The sequence below is a fragment of the Brachyhypopomus gauderio genome, unplaced genomic scaffold (genome assembly GCF_052324685.1).
Source record: "Brachyhypopomus gauderio isolate BG-103 unplaced genomic scaffold, BGAUD_0.2 sc40, whole genome shotgun sequence".
In the NCBI taxonomy this organism is placed as follows: domain Eukaryota; kingdom Metazoa; phylum Chordata; class Actinopteri; order Gymnotiformes; family Hypopomidae; genus Brachyhypopomus; species Brachyhypopomus gauderio.
This window is the reverse complement of record NW_027506868.1, coordinates 2,224,817-2,241,991: the sequence shown is the minus strand read 5'-3', so window position 1 is coordinate 2,241,991 and position 17,175 is coordinate 2,224,817. Positions and strand designations below refer to the sequence as shown.

Sequence of the window (17,175 nt, the reverse complement as noted above, 5' to 3'; positions counted from 1 at the left end):
AATCATGCTGCACGTGTTAGAAGATTTTTAGAAGACCACAACAATCACTTTGCCGCTATGACTGTTTAACGTGAGCGTCGCATCACTGACGTCATGTTTGAGTTCCAGCGAAATGAACTAATCAGACGAGGCACCAAGCGGGCCCGGGCACGGATAGCGCTCACACTAGAAGCGAACCGTGCCCGAGTCCAAGCGAATCGTGCCCTGGCCCACCTCTTCAAGCGGGCCCGGGCACGGTTAACTGGGCACGGTTGGAACGATCACACTAGTCAAACGAACCGTGCTTTGGCAGGGAACCGTGCCCGGGCCCGGATCACAGACCCTAGTGTGAGTACACCCTAAGAAAAGCAGCTTGCTAGGCAGTCTGATGTTTCCACCTGTTAGGTGACGTACTACTGCCATTAGGCGGAGTATACGGCCGTTGCGGAAATTATCCAATCCAATCCATTTTATTTATATAGCACTTTAAAACAACAAATGTATACCAAAGTGCTGTACACATACTGAAAGAATAAGAAACATAAAACAGCACAAATATAAAATTTAAATTTTGTGTTTAAATAAAAACACCAAATTTAGGAAGAAAACACACAACACAACCCAAAGCTATAGAAACAAATAAAGCACTAAGAAAATCAAATTAAATCAAAAGCCAATGAAAAAAGATGTGTTTTTAAATGAGATTTAAAAACGGCGAGTGACTCAATCTGCCTAATGTGCAAAGGAAGGTCATTCCACAATTTTGGACCCGCAGCTGAAAAGGAGCGATCACCTCTGCACTTTCTCAGTGTCCTCGGAACAGTAAGGAGGCACTGATCTGTTGACCTAAGCGAGCGTGCTGGGCTATAGTGTTGTAATAGGTCGGACAGATACTGGGGGGCGAGACCATGAAGAGATTTAAAAACAAATAAAAGAATTTTAAACTGAATTCGAAAAAGGACCGGAAGCCAATGCAATGATTTTAAAATTGGGGTGATGTGCTCTCGTTTTTTTGTATTTGTTAACAGCCGTGCAGCAGCATTTTGCACAAGCTGGAGTCTGGCAATGGACTTCTGGTCAAGACCAAAGTAAAGCGCATTACAGTAGTCCAAGCGATTAGTAATAAAAGCATGAATTAAAATCTCAAAATGGTGACGAGGGAGGACTGATTTAATTTTGGCCAACTGTCTAATTTGAAAAAAGCTTGCTTTAACAACAGTACTAATCTGCGAGTCAAACCTCAGATTACTGTCGAACTTCACACCAAGGTTTGTCACAGTAGGTTTAACATATTGTGTCAAGGCACCTAGATCACAGTCATTAACTCCAGTGTCATTTGGGCCAAACACTATTACCTCAGTCTTCTTTTCATTAAAATGTAAAAAATTATTAGTCATCCACGCCCTAATTTCCTCAACACATTGTAAAAGTACTTCCAAAGAGTGGGTATCCTGTCGCTTTAGTGGCATATAAATTTGTGAATCATCTGCATAAAAATGAAAAGAGACACCATGCCTTCTTAATATAGAGCCAAGAGGGAGCAGATACAATGAGAAAAGAAGAGGCCCAAGAATAGAACCCTGGGCCACTCCACATGTGAGAGGGGCTATGGAAGACTCAGTGGCCCCCAGACGAACACAAAAGCTTCTACGTGTCAGGTAGGACTTAAACCACTCTAGGGCAAGGCCCTGGATACCCACACAGTTATAAAGACGAGATAATAGAATTTTATGGTCCACTGTATCGAAAGCTGCGGTTAAATCCAGCAAAATAACTATGACCCCTTGACCCTTATCAATGGCTAAAAGGACATCATTAAAAACTCTCAGTAGTGCCGTTTCCGTGCTATGCAGAGATTTAAAACCAGACTGGAATTGTTCAAGAATTTTGTGCTCATCTAAGAACACGGTTAGCTGCTGATGAACAACCTTTTCTAAAATCTTAGAAATGAACGGAAGTTTAGAAATAGGCCTGAAATTAGAGAGGACAGAGGTGTCCAGTCCAGACTTCTTGATAAGTGGTTGTACCACAGCATGTTTAAAACTATCAGGTACAACACCATTTGCCAAGCTGCTGTTTATAATATTAAGGACATCAGGGGCTAAAATTGGAAAAAGTTCTTTAAACAAACGAGGTGGAAGTGGGTCATTAGGTGAGCCAGAGGGCTTCATGTGACCAATAATTTGTTCCAATAACTTTAAACTGACAGGCTCAAAGTTATCAAGAACAGCAGAGAATGTGGCAGCTACAGGTAGGTCAGACAAAGGTGGACCAATAAGGGCCCTAATGCTCTCGATCTTACCAACAAAGACATGCAGGAACCTCTCACACAATTCAACAGAAGCTTCCGGACAGGCTGCATATGGGGCATTAAGAACCTTATTCAGTGTTTCAAACAATACACGAGGTTTGTTTTTATTTGCCAGAATAATATCAGAGAAATACTTAGATTTTGCAGCTTTCACTGTCTTCTGATAAAGACGCCATTTGCCTTTTAATATCTGAAGGGAAACTACAAGTTTGTCATTTTTCCACTTTCGCTCAGCTTTTCTACACTCCCGTCTAGCAGCACGAGTGCCATCATTCAGCCATGGTTCAGTACTTGGTTTGGAGTGTCTTATTTTAACAGGAGCCACGGTATCCAATATAGACTGACACTTAAAATTAAAGCTAGTCATCAGAGCCTCTACATCAGTAGCACCACAAGGAGTATCTGATGTAAAGGTAGAGAAGACAGCGGAGAAATTTGCAACAGTGGACGAATTTATAACGCGACATTGTTGCACAGTAACACACTGTTTATCCATATGACAAGGCAATAAAACGTCAAAAATAACAGGCATGTGGTCTGAAAACGTAGCAGTACAAATCTCTAGATTGGAAACAGAAAACCCATATGTTAAAACCAAGTCAAGTGTGTGCCCCCGTTCCTGAGTGGGACCAGTTACACACTGCACAAGGTTAAAAGAGTCAATGAGGGTTAAGAAGTCTTTAGACATAGGCTTATCCGGGCAGCAAACATGGATATTAAAATCACCAAGAATTAAAAGGTAATCATACTTCGGCAGTATCTCCGTCAAAAAGTCGCTCAGTTGTCCAATAAAGTCTTTGTTATATTTCGGCGGTCTGTAGATAACAGCGCATAGCATTTGACAAGTGGTGCCAAGCTCAAACATGTTCAGTTCAAAGCTGGAATAAAGCGGCACTGGAGTAAGCTGTTTACAATTAAACTTATTTTTGTAAATCGTTGCTATGCCACCCCCGCGACCAGTTGTACGAGGAGAGTTAAAAAACACACACTCTGGTGGTACCAGTTCACACATGACACTGGACTCACCTACGGACATCCAGGTTTCTGTAATGCAAAGAAAGTCCAGCTCATGCGTCGTGAAGAAATCCTTTAGAATAAACGTCTTGTTAGCTAGCGATCTAGCATTTACCAGGGCTACTCTGCCACTGGTGATCACCGGGGCTTTATCCGTCACTATAGCGCGGCCAAGGGGCTGCAGATTGTGCAGGTTAACTCTTCGCCTAACAAGTCGACAGTATGGGGAACGAGTCTGTAGCACTTCAGCCGAACCAGCCACCGAAATAAGGCTGGAATTCATGGGATCCCAGGTGCGCCACGAGACGGAGCGGCGCTCCAACGGTGAGATCGCCTCAGTCCAGTCCGTCATGCCCATCAAGCCCGCAGAGGAACGGTACAAACCGGCCTTGAGTTTCACCAGCTTTCCGCTACGTCTCCCACGACAGCGTCTCCGGCGTACAGGTAGAACCGGCATGCGGCACAGGTAAGCCGGTATAGCAGAGAGAGGCGGAGGGTCATGTTTCTGATCACCAGAGTTAAACTCACAGTAGTTAACCGTGTAACGCAGGTTTAGTAAAGTTTGACGATCGTACCTATATAGCGAGTTAGCTATTTGTACAACCATAGACATACAAAACATACAAGCAATCACAACACGGAACGATAGATAGCCGGCCTCACACACTGGCGCCATCTTGCTTCAATCTAAAGATTTTTGAAAAAGATTTCAAAGAACAACACTGAAACAGAATTATCATTATTGTGGGATATACATCGGTAAAATAAAACAGAAAAACTGAGCAACACACTTATTTAATGCCTCCCCTCTTAACATTACAGACATTTTAAGACATTTTTAGACCTTGAATATGTAAAACTAAATTTAAGTCATTTTAAGGATCCGCGGGTACCCTGTAAATTGTGATTGCATGAATGATGATTTGAAGGTAGTTTAATCATTTGTAATGTAGAAAATGCCCAAATAACAGTAAATAAATGACACTCTGTTCGAAATAGCCTACTACATACTACTGGCGTACTGATTGGGCCCCAAATCAGTATGCAGTATACAGTCTATACTGAGTGCAGTATGCAGTATACAATATGTAGTATACAGTATATAGTAGGCTATTTCTCTCTGAGGTCTTTGTCAGTTCTTGTGGATCCTCGTCCCTCTGCCCATGTGCATGTTTCCTGTTGTTTTCACTGATAAAAACGTGTTAGCTTGCTCTCCTGATTTCACCTCGCAAACGCTACAACAAGAAGTACAGCAAAACATATTGAGCTTTTTCAGTGTCGCCTGAAAACTGCATCTGGCATATCAGAAAACATCTCAGATGTGATTGGGAGGCACGTCTTTCTGCCCTGTTTCCTGTAGCGTTGCGGTCTCTGGCATGTAAGCAGCACGAAGTGGCTTCTGTGCCCCCAGAAATGGCCCCTTGTGGCAGCTGCTACATCATTGGAGCACTTAGTGTGTCCAGTGCTGCTTGACTGTGGCCTCTGCTGACGAGCATATAAAGACTCTGTAGGTGACTGTGTGTAGCGACCACTCGCTTAAATCATCCCGACGAGCCCCGAATCGCCAATTTCTGAGAAATTTATCTCCAAGCCCTAACAACATTAAGACTTAATGTGGATTTTTGTTGAAAAATGATACAGCAGAATCTGTCTACATTTGCACCGGGGATAAACAAAGGCTACCCACTCTTGGGTGGTAGTAGAATTTTTTTGGCATTATGGGAAAATTCAGACAAATAGGAAACCACAGTCTCAGAATTAAACAAGCATTTAAACATCATTACAAATACAAGGACTAGATTTATTTAAAAAACATGTATAGTCATGGAGTAACCCCCTGCTCTGAACATTTGCAGCATTGCAATACCCCATTATTGCTGGTAGTCAAGCCCTACAATATAATAATGCATAATAATAATACATTTTATTTATATTGCCCTTTACATCACAGGATCTCAAAGGGCTACAGGTAAAAAAAAGGGAGAAACAAATATGTCATTAGTAATAAAAATAAGTAGTTTTAAAAGTTTGAGTTTATATACATATATATATATATATATATATATATATATATATATATATATATATATATATATATATATATACACACATATATATGTCACACTACGGTCCCCGAACCCTTCCTTTGGGGCGTGTGTTAACGTTGTCTGCGTCTATTCGTCTGCGTCAGTGTATCTCCGTGGGTGCGGGTGCGTCTTGTCATTATCCGTCTCACCTGTGGCTCGTCTCGTCATCACGTGGGGTTGATGTGGTCTGTCTCAGTGTCTTGTGATCGTCGTTGTCTAAGTTTACACGTTGTGTGTGCGTGTTTGCATGTTAGCTGTGCGCATACTGCGCTATTATTGTCTAAAATAAAAGTGACGTCTGTCGCCACAAGAGGGATCCATGTCTCGTCCTTCGCTGCGCTCCCAGCATCACAATATACATGTATATATTTTTTAAAAAGGGGTGAACCACATGTTCTGCTAAAAAGAAATGTCTTTAGGCCCCTTTTAAAAGAGTCAATGGATTGTGGTGCCCTCAGGGAGTCGGGGAGGGCATTCCATAAGCGTGGGGCAACAGCAGAGAAAGCCCTATCTCCCATGGTCCTCAGTCTGGTTCTGGGTAGATGGAGGAGGTTTAGATGAATGGAGCGGGAGGACCGGGTTGACTTTTGTGGGATGAGAAGTTCTTTGAGATAAGGGGGAGCATGTCCATGGACGCATTGAAAGGTGAGGAGGGAAACCTTATATTCAATCCTGGTGCACTGTAAAAAAAAAAAAAAAAAAGTCGTAAAAAACGGTAACATGTCCAGCAGCAAAAGTTGCCAAACAGTTACCATAAAATTACAGTAAAATACCACACATAATTCAACAATGAATTACTGTAAAATTACAGATTTTCCCAGTATTTATTCTTTGTAATTTCACAGCCAAATTTGAGTAAAATTACAAATTTTCGTTGTAAGAAAACACAGCTAGAATGTTAAAATAACAGCATAATTAGGTTACTTCATGGTATTATTTAAACAATCTACAAATGAACTTGTCAAAGTACAGAGGTAATCTGTGAATATATGTTCATATCCTATAAACTTACAGTGGATAACTGTTAAATGTTGGTTGATCAACCTACAAACTCTTACAATGTACTGTTTATCAATGAGATTTCAACATTAAAATAATTGGATTCTGCTTTTTAAATACACAAAAATAATGTAAAATTATATATTTTTAACCCTATATAAAAGTAGTTTCAAAAGTTATCTGTTTAACATCCAATGGTCCAATAAATATACTACTCTTTCCTATTAATTTACGGTGCTATTGTATGTATTAAGATGTATTAACATCTTAAGTTTCTGTTAAAACTACCAATATTACAATACATTCCTGTAAACATAAATATTTTTATGGTTATTTTATGGTTATTTTGGCTTACATGAACATTTTACAGTTACCTTTTATTTCAGCAGATAAAAGAATGGTGTACTTACATAAATTAACAAACAACTGTAACGGTGGGTGTAGGAGGCAGGCACCACGACGTTTTTAGTGAACAATTAACATTTAATGAATAGAGACGCGTAAGCTCCTGGTGGAGCGCGAGCAGTACACAATAACACACTCACGCAGACACGAAGCTTTAGACAAAGACGAGCACAAGACACTGCGCGAACGTACATTAAATAGGTGATTAATACGTACCCTTGTGATCTCGAGACAAGGCACAGGTGATACTATGAACACGCTCACAGACAACCCACACCCACGGAAATCCATACATGGACATAACGACACGCATACGACATAGCGGCACACCCACAGGGAAGGGTCCGGGACTGTCACCGTAACAGAACCCCCCGCCATGGGCTCGCTACTCCCGGAGCATCCCGCGCAGCTGGAAAGCCCCGAACCTACACCGACGGGCAGGTCCTGAGCCGCCGGGAACACGAGCCTCCGAGAGCTGTCTCCCCCGATGGTGGGAACTGCCACGAACAGCCCTAGTACACCCTCCCTGGGAAGACAGGGGAGAATACATTAAACAACGGCACAGCAACAAACACACACGGGAACATTAAACACGAAAGGCACAAGAGGGAAACGAGACAAACACACAGGAACAGGCAGCCATGGCAGTGTTTGGGCTGCCTGCCAAAGCGCTAGTGGTGGCGCTATCCCTCCAGGGAAAGCAGGCTGGGCGGGCGCGGCAGGCAGAACAGGCGGTGGAGTCCCTCCGGTCCTCGGCGCCGCGCCTCCAGCGCGCGTTGCACCCCTCGGTGTGCCCCTGGTCCTTGCGCCCGGGGGCTTCTCCCGAGGAGCGTCGACCCTCTCCTTGGGCGGCGCCGGACCCGAGACTCCGCGCCGCATGCCGGCGCGCTTCCGCAGCTTCTCCTTAGGCGCACAGAACCCCTACCCTGGACCACTGACCGCGCCGGCTCCCTCTCGCGCTACCGGGGTCACCGACGCTTCAGCTCTCGAAGTGTCCATCGGCTCTTCCTTCTCCTCCAAGACACTCCGGTCCAGGGACATGGGCTCTTCTGAGGCAGGGTAGCGTGCCCAGCTCATGCTGCTTCCCTCCGACGGGGCACGAGAGACTTCCACGCCTAGCGGACACCCCTTCTCCCTTTGCACGGTGTCCGCCGAGCCCACCGAGGCGCTGTCCTCTCCCTCGCTCCCGCTGTTGTAGGAGTGTGTAGTGGTGGGTGTAGGAGGCAGGCACCACGACATTTGTAGTAAACAATTAACATTTAATGAATAGAGACGTGTAAGCTCCTGGTGGAGCGCGAGCAGTACACAATGACACACTCACGCAGACACGAAGCTTTAGACAAAGACGAGCACAAGACACTGCGCGAACGCACATTAAATAGGTGATTAATACGTACCCTCGTGATCTCGAGACAAGGCACAGGTGATACTACGAACACGCTCACAGACAAGCCACACCCACGGAAATCCATACATGGACATAACGACACGCAGACGACATAGCGGCACGCCCACAGGGAAGGGTCCGGGACTGTCACCGTAACAACATTTAAAACAATGTAAAAACATTAACCAAAACAATAAAAGCAATAATAAAAGCTCAGCCATAATACATAATTTCAATCTCTTTATTTTGAGATTATTTTTTATCATGACAACTGAATTGACTCTAAAAAAATATAAAAAACACAAAAAGATGGTTACTATGGATTTTTACAATGTTCTCAAAGTTGAAAATATTTATATTAAATGGGATTCTAAAATATAAACAATAATGTGAACTAACAGTACTAGCTATCCTATATCATTCTCAGTTTATTGTGTAGTATGGACTGTAGCAGCATGTGTAAATTAAAAGATTTAGATTAGGATTGCTTGGGAAAAATGTTTCTTTGTTTAATTTACACACTCAGTAGAAAATCAACTTGAAAAATGTTTCTACACTGAATATGCTTCTACATCGAGAACTTTGAATTGGCTAATACAAAGCACAAGGGCCAATCACAGAATCTAATACTGCAATAATCGTTACAGATCATAAAAGGGCTTACACACAGTTGTTTAAGGCATTTTCAACAGTAACAGTAATATGGTAAGGGTGCTGTATGAAACGATCACATCAAATATCTCATAGAACAACATCACTTCATTATCACTGTGCACTTGTTGTGTTCAGTCCCAGTTCACTCACTGTTAGCTGTCACAACATAACAGATCATCAATAACTTTATCCAAAAAGATGTCGTATTAGGCCACATCCCGAAGGAAGAAAATTCCAAAACTTCAAGGTTTGAACATTATTGCAGTTTCTCTCAATGATCTTGTTAGGCATCATTAAACCATGAAAAAAATTAACTGCAAGAAACCCTTGATTCAAGAATTCTAAATATAATTTAAAATAAATAAGGAGATGAAATAAGAGAAACAGCTATACCTATGCGGCTAGTTTGCTAGCGCAGACATCACGCAGAGCACAAAGCATGTAACGGCCAGAAATATGTGTACTGTCTCTTTAAGGGAGCGAGTTGGGCGCGCGTATGGAATATTGTTGTTTTTTTTAGCTTTCTGCCGTAGACCGACTCAGACCACTGCTCTTTATTTTATCTTTATTTTATTTCTGTAAGTAACGCATTCAATGAGCTTTGGACAACTCACCAGTTCATGTATGAACAGTCAAGTAGTACTGGAGCCCATGTTTATTTTGGTCAACCAGCAAATAAACAGACTAAGTGGAATAGCACCAGCGCGAGTACAAGTCAGTGATTCACCTCTCCTCTGTGTGCTTCATGTTTCACTCGCCTGTTAACTGTCCAAGTTCACTTCTATCTGGGACAGAGTGGATATTTAAGGTTGAACTAACTTTGAAAAGCGTTACAAGCGTAGAATTAGACTGAATAGATCTGTTTTTATGGATCGGTCACATTGTCACCGATACCCGATCTAGAATTTTTTCAGATATTAATATCGGATTCGGTGCATCCCTAATATTGACACATGTGCACATGTTTTACTTCCAAGCTCCGCGCCCCCCCTGCAATAGCTCCGCGCCCCACCTAGGGGGTGCGCCCCCCACTTTGGGAACCACTGCTGTAGGCTATATAGTAATTCTGGGACATTGTGTGCACGTTTTAATCCACTTAGAATGCATAACATTGTAACGTAAAATGCAAAACAATTCTGAAATCACAATAACCCCAAATATCAGACAGTTTTGTTTGACATCCAGGAAGATATGAGGCATGTTGGTCAGAATTGGGCCTGATTTTGGCAGCTGTGTATGGTTTGGACTCGTACCTAGAATTTTATCAAGTTAAGTAGTGAAATAGTATTACTCATACTGGTGCCTTGATCTTGTGTGCACATAATAGTCTTGAAAGAGGAGTTAGCAAAGAACATAGTAGAGGTGAAACAAGTGTAGATAGGGTGATGTGTCTGAAGATAGAAGTAGAAGGTCTGATGTTGAATGTTGCCAGTGGTTATGCTCCACAGGTTGGATGTGAGGAAGAGGAAAAAGAGAAGTTTTGGAAGGATCTAGATGAAGTGATAGAAAGTATTTCCAGTAAGGAGAGAGTGGTGATTGGAACAGACCTAAATGGACATGGTGAAGGAAACAGAGGAGATGAGGAAGCAATGGGTAGGTTTGGTGTCAAGGAAAGGAACCAGGAAGGACAGATGGTGGTGGATTCTGCCAAGAGGATGGAAATGGCTGTAGTCAACACTTATTTCCAAAAAGGAACATAGGGTAACCTATGAGAATGGAGGGAGGAGTACACAAGTAGACTACATTCTGTGTAGAAGACAAAACCCGACAGAGATTGGGCACTGTAAGATTGTGACAGGAGAGAGCGTGGCCAAACAGCATCGTATAGTGGTGTGTAGAATGACTGTTGTTGTGAAGAAGAGGAAAAATGTCAAACCAGAGAAGAAGACCAAATGGTGGAAACTGAAGAAGGAAGGAATGTGGTAAAGAGTTAATAGAGGAGCTGTTAAAGGCGCTGGATTAGACTTGTTAAGGATAGGAATGGTAATGTTTTAACAAGCGAGGAGAGTGTGATGAGAAGATGGAAGGAGTACTTCGAGGAGCTAATGAATGAAGAGAATGAAATGGAACGAAGAGTAGAGTTTGGAAAGTTTTGGAGGGGATGAAGAAGGGAAGGCAGATGGACCTGATGACATACCAGTGGAGGTACGGAAATCTCTAGGAGAGATAGCAGTGAGGTCTTTGACTCATCTATTCAATGGTATGGTTGAGAGTGAGAAAATGCCGGAATGGAGAGGTGTGCTGGTACCCATTTTTAAGAACAAGGGTGATGTACAGAGTTGTAACAACTACAAGGGAATTAAGTTGATGAGCCACACAATGAAGATCTGGGAGAGAGTTGTAGAAGCTAGACTTAGAGAGGGAACTATTTGTGAGCAGCAGGGTGTCATGCCAAGAAAGCACCACAGATGCCAACTTTGAGGATGGACCGGTAGGGTCAGAAAGAACTCCAGAGTGCTGTCTGCTTGTAGAGCTTGTCAAAGCAAGCTATGAACAAAAGGGAAAGATCTGACTTATTTTTATGTTCCCTCATTCCGTACATGGAAAAAACACTACCACACTGGCAAAGGATGCTGGTTTGCAATATTTTTAAGGAGGCTACCGGTCTAATGAATTTACATTTCAACACTTTAATAATAATTCAGATGATACAGTGATATTCAAGAGAAAAATGTTCATTTGTCTCGTAGAGAAATTTCTTTTAGATCCGGGGTTCCATATAGGATATAAGAGCATGGCCGAGACTGCAGATTGACGACATGATTTCAGTGGTGTATAGAATTTCTCTAGAAATAGAATTGTTGACGTTGTTGAGGCCGTATACTCCAACGCTAGGAATCTAGCACTAGGACCCTGGAGCGGTTATTTTCTGCATGGTCCTAGCGCTAGATTCGGCAAAGTTCACATCGCGCCAGAACAACTGAACAACACACACTCATAATAATTTAATGCCTCCCCTCATAAAATTCCAGACATTTTAAGACATTTTTAGGCCTTGAATATGGAAAACTAAATTTAAGACATTTTAAGACTTTTTAAGGACCCACGGGTACCCTGTGGATATCCCAATATCGATGTAAAACACGATAAATTAAGATTAAAATACAGAAATGTAATGTCTCTGAACAGCAGCATGTTAATTTGTTTTGTTTTTTACTGTCTAATGAATCCAGAATAATTCCAAATATTTTGCAGGTTTATTCAACAATAGATGAAATCTAAAATTAGATAACACGTGTACAAGTAACAATAGTGCATTTTGTGCAGTGCAAGGCTGTGTTCTCTCAACATTAAGTAATAATAAATAATAATAAAACAAATGAATAAATACATAAGTAAATAATAGAAAAATAAGGTTAAAAAATAGATTAAATAAAACACAAACAAAAGCTCTTTTCTGATAATAGCACAAACTTATTATAGCTAGAGCTCAGCATCACAGAAGCAACATAGCCAACATAAAAGCACAAAAACTTGTAGTTTTTTCTAAAAGTTAGTGTTACGACCCGCCCCTGTCTAGGTAGGGGCGAACGAACAAAGAAAGACACGGAGTGGTGGAGGTGAATTGCGAGAGCTAGACACAAGGGTTTCAATTGCCACGTTTTACTTAGTGCTGATTAACAATAGACAAACAAATAAACTTCTTATAAGTGGACGAAGGACTGTGCCAAAGGAAAGAAACAAAAATAAGACCTCTAACCTACCTAACCAAACTTAATCTCAAAAACATACATACACGGCACGTGCCCCTAAATTAGTGTGTTTAACAAAGGGTTCCCCTACGTGAATGTAGTGTAAGGGCCCAACTAAACTGTCCACTTATAAGAAAGTACGAACCAACAACATCACATACAAACACCAACCAAACAAACAATAACGTGTCTCAGTCTATTTGCCGTCAACATGCCCATCTCTATACTCGTCACGTGCTACTAAAATCTCGTCTCTTGGCGCGTCCATAAAAATCTCCTTACTCACGACAGTTGGTCATAGTCTACGCGTCGTGCTACAATTAAAAGGATTTCACAACTCTCAACGCACTTGGTCAAGATCGATCAAGGAAACTCTCTTAACACGCGCTACGATTTCTCACGACTCATAACGCGCTAGATGGAAACCTGGCAAGTAAACACTCTTAGCGCGAGATACAATAAAATGTTCCCACGGCTCATAACGCGCTGGATGGAAATCTGTCAAGTAAACACTCTTAGCGTGAGATACAATAAAATGTTCTCACGGCTCATAACGCGCTGGATGGAAATCTGTCAAGTAAACACTCTTAGCGCGAGCTACAATAAAACGTTCTCACAGCTCATAACGCACATGGTCAAAAGCTGTGTACGAGGCTCTACAAGTTTGCGAGTCTGTCTGCCAATCTAACTTACCACCACGCCCCGTTAGAGGGCCTAGACCAGGCATGTCAAACACACGGCCCGCGGGCCGGACCCGGCCCGTTGGATCATTTAATATGGCCCGGCATACATTTCTGAGTATGTCAAAAAAAGAAGCGAGTCTCTAGCTCATTTCTATCAAAAGTTGTGATTTCTAAAAAATGAATACAAATCAAATGCTCTCTCCGGTCGCTAGAGGGCAGTAAATGACAGCATGCAGCACTGACACGAGTTAAAGCTTCAGTCAAAGGATGCAATTCCGCTATGAAGCGATTCTGCTATGAAGGATAAATTTGGGTCCGTGGAATTGAATACGTTTTATCCATATCTCGTGCCAGGTTACCCCAAATTAACAGCCATGGCTGCATAAGTTCTATCCATGTTTGGGACTACTTATCTTTGTCAGAGGTGGGCAGTAATGAAGTACATTTACTTAAGTACTGTACTTAAGTACAGTTCTTGAGTATTTGTACTTTACTTAAGTTGATTTTTTTTAAATACTTATGACTTTCACTTCACTACAGTTGAATAACAAATACAGTACTTATCACTCCACTACATTTCTGTCCAGCTCTCGTTACTCGTTACTTCCACACACAACTCTCCTCCCCTCCCCCGATAGTATTTTCACAGGTGACAGCCTATCAGCAATCAAGGATGTGTCTGTGAGGTGTAAAATCAAGTTCGGTGTCGCTAGTCGTTCTTTTCCTAAATAACAGCAACATTAGCGGAGACGGCGGTGATGGAGCATGCCAGGGTTGCCAACTTTTCAAGATCGCTTGGAGGGAGATTTGAACCTGGACTTGGTGGCGAGTGTAAATTGTTGATCGGGGGGTGGCGAACGTTACCGGGACGGTGAAAAATAGACACAAATTAAGTATTATATCGCGATCGCCGGTGGTTGATAGATATAGATCAGAGTAGGGCTGGGTATTGATTGAAATTCCAAGAATCGATCCGATTCCGATTCTGAAGATTAAGAATCGATTTTTTTCGATTTAATCCGATTTAATCGATTCGATCTGATTCGATCCAATTCGGGTTTTAGTGTTATTAAAAATGTATTTGAGCTGTTTCCTGACTGTGTACTGAAGCAACATGTTAAAACTAGTATTATATCTATATTAATCAGCAAATAGTTACTGGTAGTTGGTAGTTACTGATGGCTGGAAGACTGGTGAAAAGGGTCATCATAAATCTACCTTCAAGAAAGGTAATCCAGGACAATAAACAGAGGACATCTTTGAGGTGTCTATATCTGCAACAGTGGGCTCCTACTGGGACACTAACCAGTGCATTATTATTATGATTTAAATAATTAAGAATTCACCCATAAGCTGTTGCTACCAAATGCATTTTTATTTTAAAAGTGCTCACACTTAATAAACTGAAAGTATAAAATGTAAACGTGTATTTTTCTTTAAAGTGAGAATATAAGAACAGAACTCTCACGTTACGGTCCCCAACCCCTCCGTTTTGGGCGCGTTAACGTCGTCTGCGTCTAATCGTCTATGTCGGTGTATCTCCGTGGGAGCGGGTGCGTCTTGTGATAGTCCTCACCTGTGGCTCGTCTCGTAATCACGTGGGGTTGATGTGGTTTGTCTATTTAATTTGCGCTCGCGCAGCGTCCTGTGCTCGTCGTTGTTTGAGTCACACATGTTCTATGTAAACGTGTTTTATGTGCGCTGTCTGCGCTTCGGTAAATGTAATAAACGTAACGATTTGGAAAGTGCAAAGGATTCTGTCTCGTCCATCGCCTTGTGCCCAACGTTACAAGAACATTTTAAACTTTTTAAACTGTAAAAACTGGGTAAACGGTCAGTGACACGGACTAACTGTAAATAGTCACTGACACTGGATAAACTGTCCTTCTGTTTTTAGATTTCCGATTTGACTATCGTCGTTACCGGCACTGTCCGACGCCAAGTCGTTTTACAGTTAGTTAGACCGAGCACGCCTGCGTGAATTCATTGACGAGGCGGGGGTAAAAGTTCACTAAAAAATCGATCTTTGGATGTACGAATCGATAATCAGATCATCATATGCGAATAGATTCTGAATCGGAAAATCGATTTTTTCAACACAGGCCTACATACCATATATCAAGGATATCCAAAAAGATATCCTGGTGTTGCCTTTAACGAGCTAGCTAATCTAGCTAGTGTTAGCTAGGGTGACCAAACGTCCGTATTTCCCGGGACATGTCCGTATTTCACGTCCTGTCCTGGGATATTTTTTAAAACTGTGGAAATGTCCTGGTTTTTAAATTACGTTAATCGGGCCATTAATTCTACAGGCACTAGGACCCTGAGCACGGCGCTGTATGACACGGAATCCCTGAGCCTCATCAGTTGAGCCTCATCATACTCAGCTGGCGGAGAACCAACAACTTACGTTCGCCACCCAACCCCCCCCCCCCCCCCCCCCCCCCCCACCCCCTGTGTCCTGGTTTCCCCAAACAAAAATATGGTCACCCTAGTGTTAGCGCCACTAGCTAAGTTAACCAGAGCTATCTTTACTTTAGCTCAGGGTATCTGCACATTTTTAAATCTCAAATTCAATGACTTTTAAGACCTTTTTAATACCTCTCACAAGAAAAAATAATACTATTACTGGGGATGCAGGTGTGTTCCACATCGTTGACGGGGGGGGGGGGGGGGGGGGGGGGGGGGGAGAATGAGAATTGTTGACGGGGAAGGGGGGGGGTTGGCGAACGAAAATTGTTGACGTTGTTGAGGCCGTATACTCCAACGCTAGGAATCTAGCACTAGGACCCTGGAGCGGTTATTTTCTGCATTAGCGCTAGATTCGGCAAAGTTCACAACACACACTTATAATAATTTAATGCCTCCCCTCATAAAATTCCAGACATTTTAAGACATTTTTAGGCCTTGAATATGGAAAACTAAATTTAAGACATTTTAAGACTTTTTAACACTAGAGCTCCTAGAGAAGCGAAAAATTTCACAGGGCTTGGTAGGGTCCATGTAGCCCACTCCCCTGCTGTGAAGGGATTAACGCCCATTGTCTTGGTAATGCGGTGGAAGCGGCTCACCCCCAGCTCATACGCTTGCCAAAGCACAAGCTGGCTCACCCCCAAGCTCATATGACCAAAACACCAAACGTGATACTTCACGAAAAAGTTGAAGTTACAAGCAGACTGTATGTTACCGATACTACAACAAACGGCAGAAAATTTGTAGACTCGTGTTTCAAAAGTTACAATTCAATCGCACGTAGAGACGACAGTTTCTCTAATGAGTCCCGTCAAACAATAAAAATAAATAAAATTGTTTGAATCTTGCTCTTTGTATATTTCATATACTATACTATATAATATTTGTTGTAATCAAACACTTTCTGTTTCCGCGTTTGAATTCGCGTTTGAAAAGCTAAGAAATTATATGGCGCAAATTAGCTTGATGCTAATGTTATATAGGAAATCCCATATCATTGCTAGCGAAAATTAGCATGGTCGCGTTGCATCACTGCATCACTGATAAATGTTGTGATCTAAACAGCAGGCTGGAAAAGTAGAGAAAAAGACAGGAAAACAAATTCATGTGCTCTCTCTCTATCTATCTATCTATCTATATTTGTGTTAGAAGCATTTGATAGAAGCATTTGTGTTTCTGCTTGTTTGTGATCTAAACAGCAGGCTTGAATCTTGCTCTTTGTACATTTCTTATACTATCTATCTATCTATCTATCTATCTATATTTGTGTTAGAAGCATTTGATAGAAGCATTTGTGTTTCTGCTTGTTTGTGATCTAAACAGCAAGCGTGAATCTTGCTCTTTGTACATTTCTTATACTATCTATCTATCTATCTATCTATCTATCTATATTTGTGTTAAAAGCATTTGATAGAAGCATTTGTGTTTCTACTTGTTTGTGATCTAAACAGCAGGCTTGAAACTTGCTCTTTGTACATTTCTTATACTACCT

The 17,175-nt window shown here is 41.8% G+C and overlaps 1 protein-coding gene across 1 annotated transcript in view; it reads right to left on the bottom strand.

Moving 5' to 3' along the window:
* Nucleotides 1–7,651: 7,651 nt before the first annotated feature.
* Nucleotides 7,652–17,175, bottom strand: part of LOC143485821 (uncharacterized) — a 32,880-nt gene continuing 23,356 nt past the window's right edge. Inside the window, exon 6 of the mRNA XM_076985422.1 lies at nucleotides 7,652–8,326. Within this exon, the coding sequence (XP_076841537.1) occupies nucleotides 8,182–8,326 (145 nt within the window). The 3' untranslated portion in view covers nucleotides 7,652–8,181. The remainder of the gene's footprint in view (nucleotides 8,327–17,175) is intronic.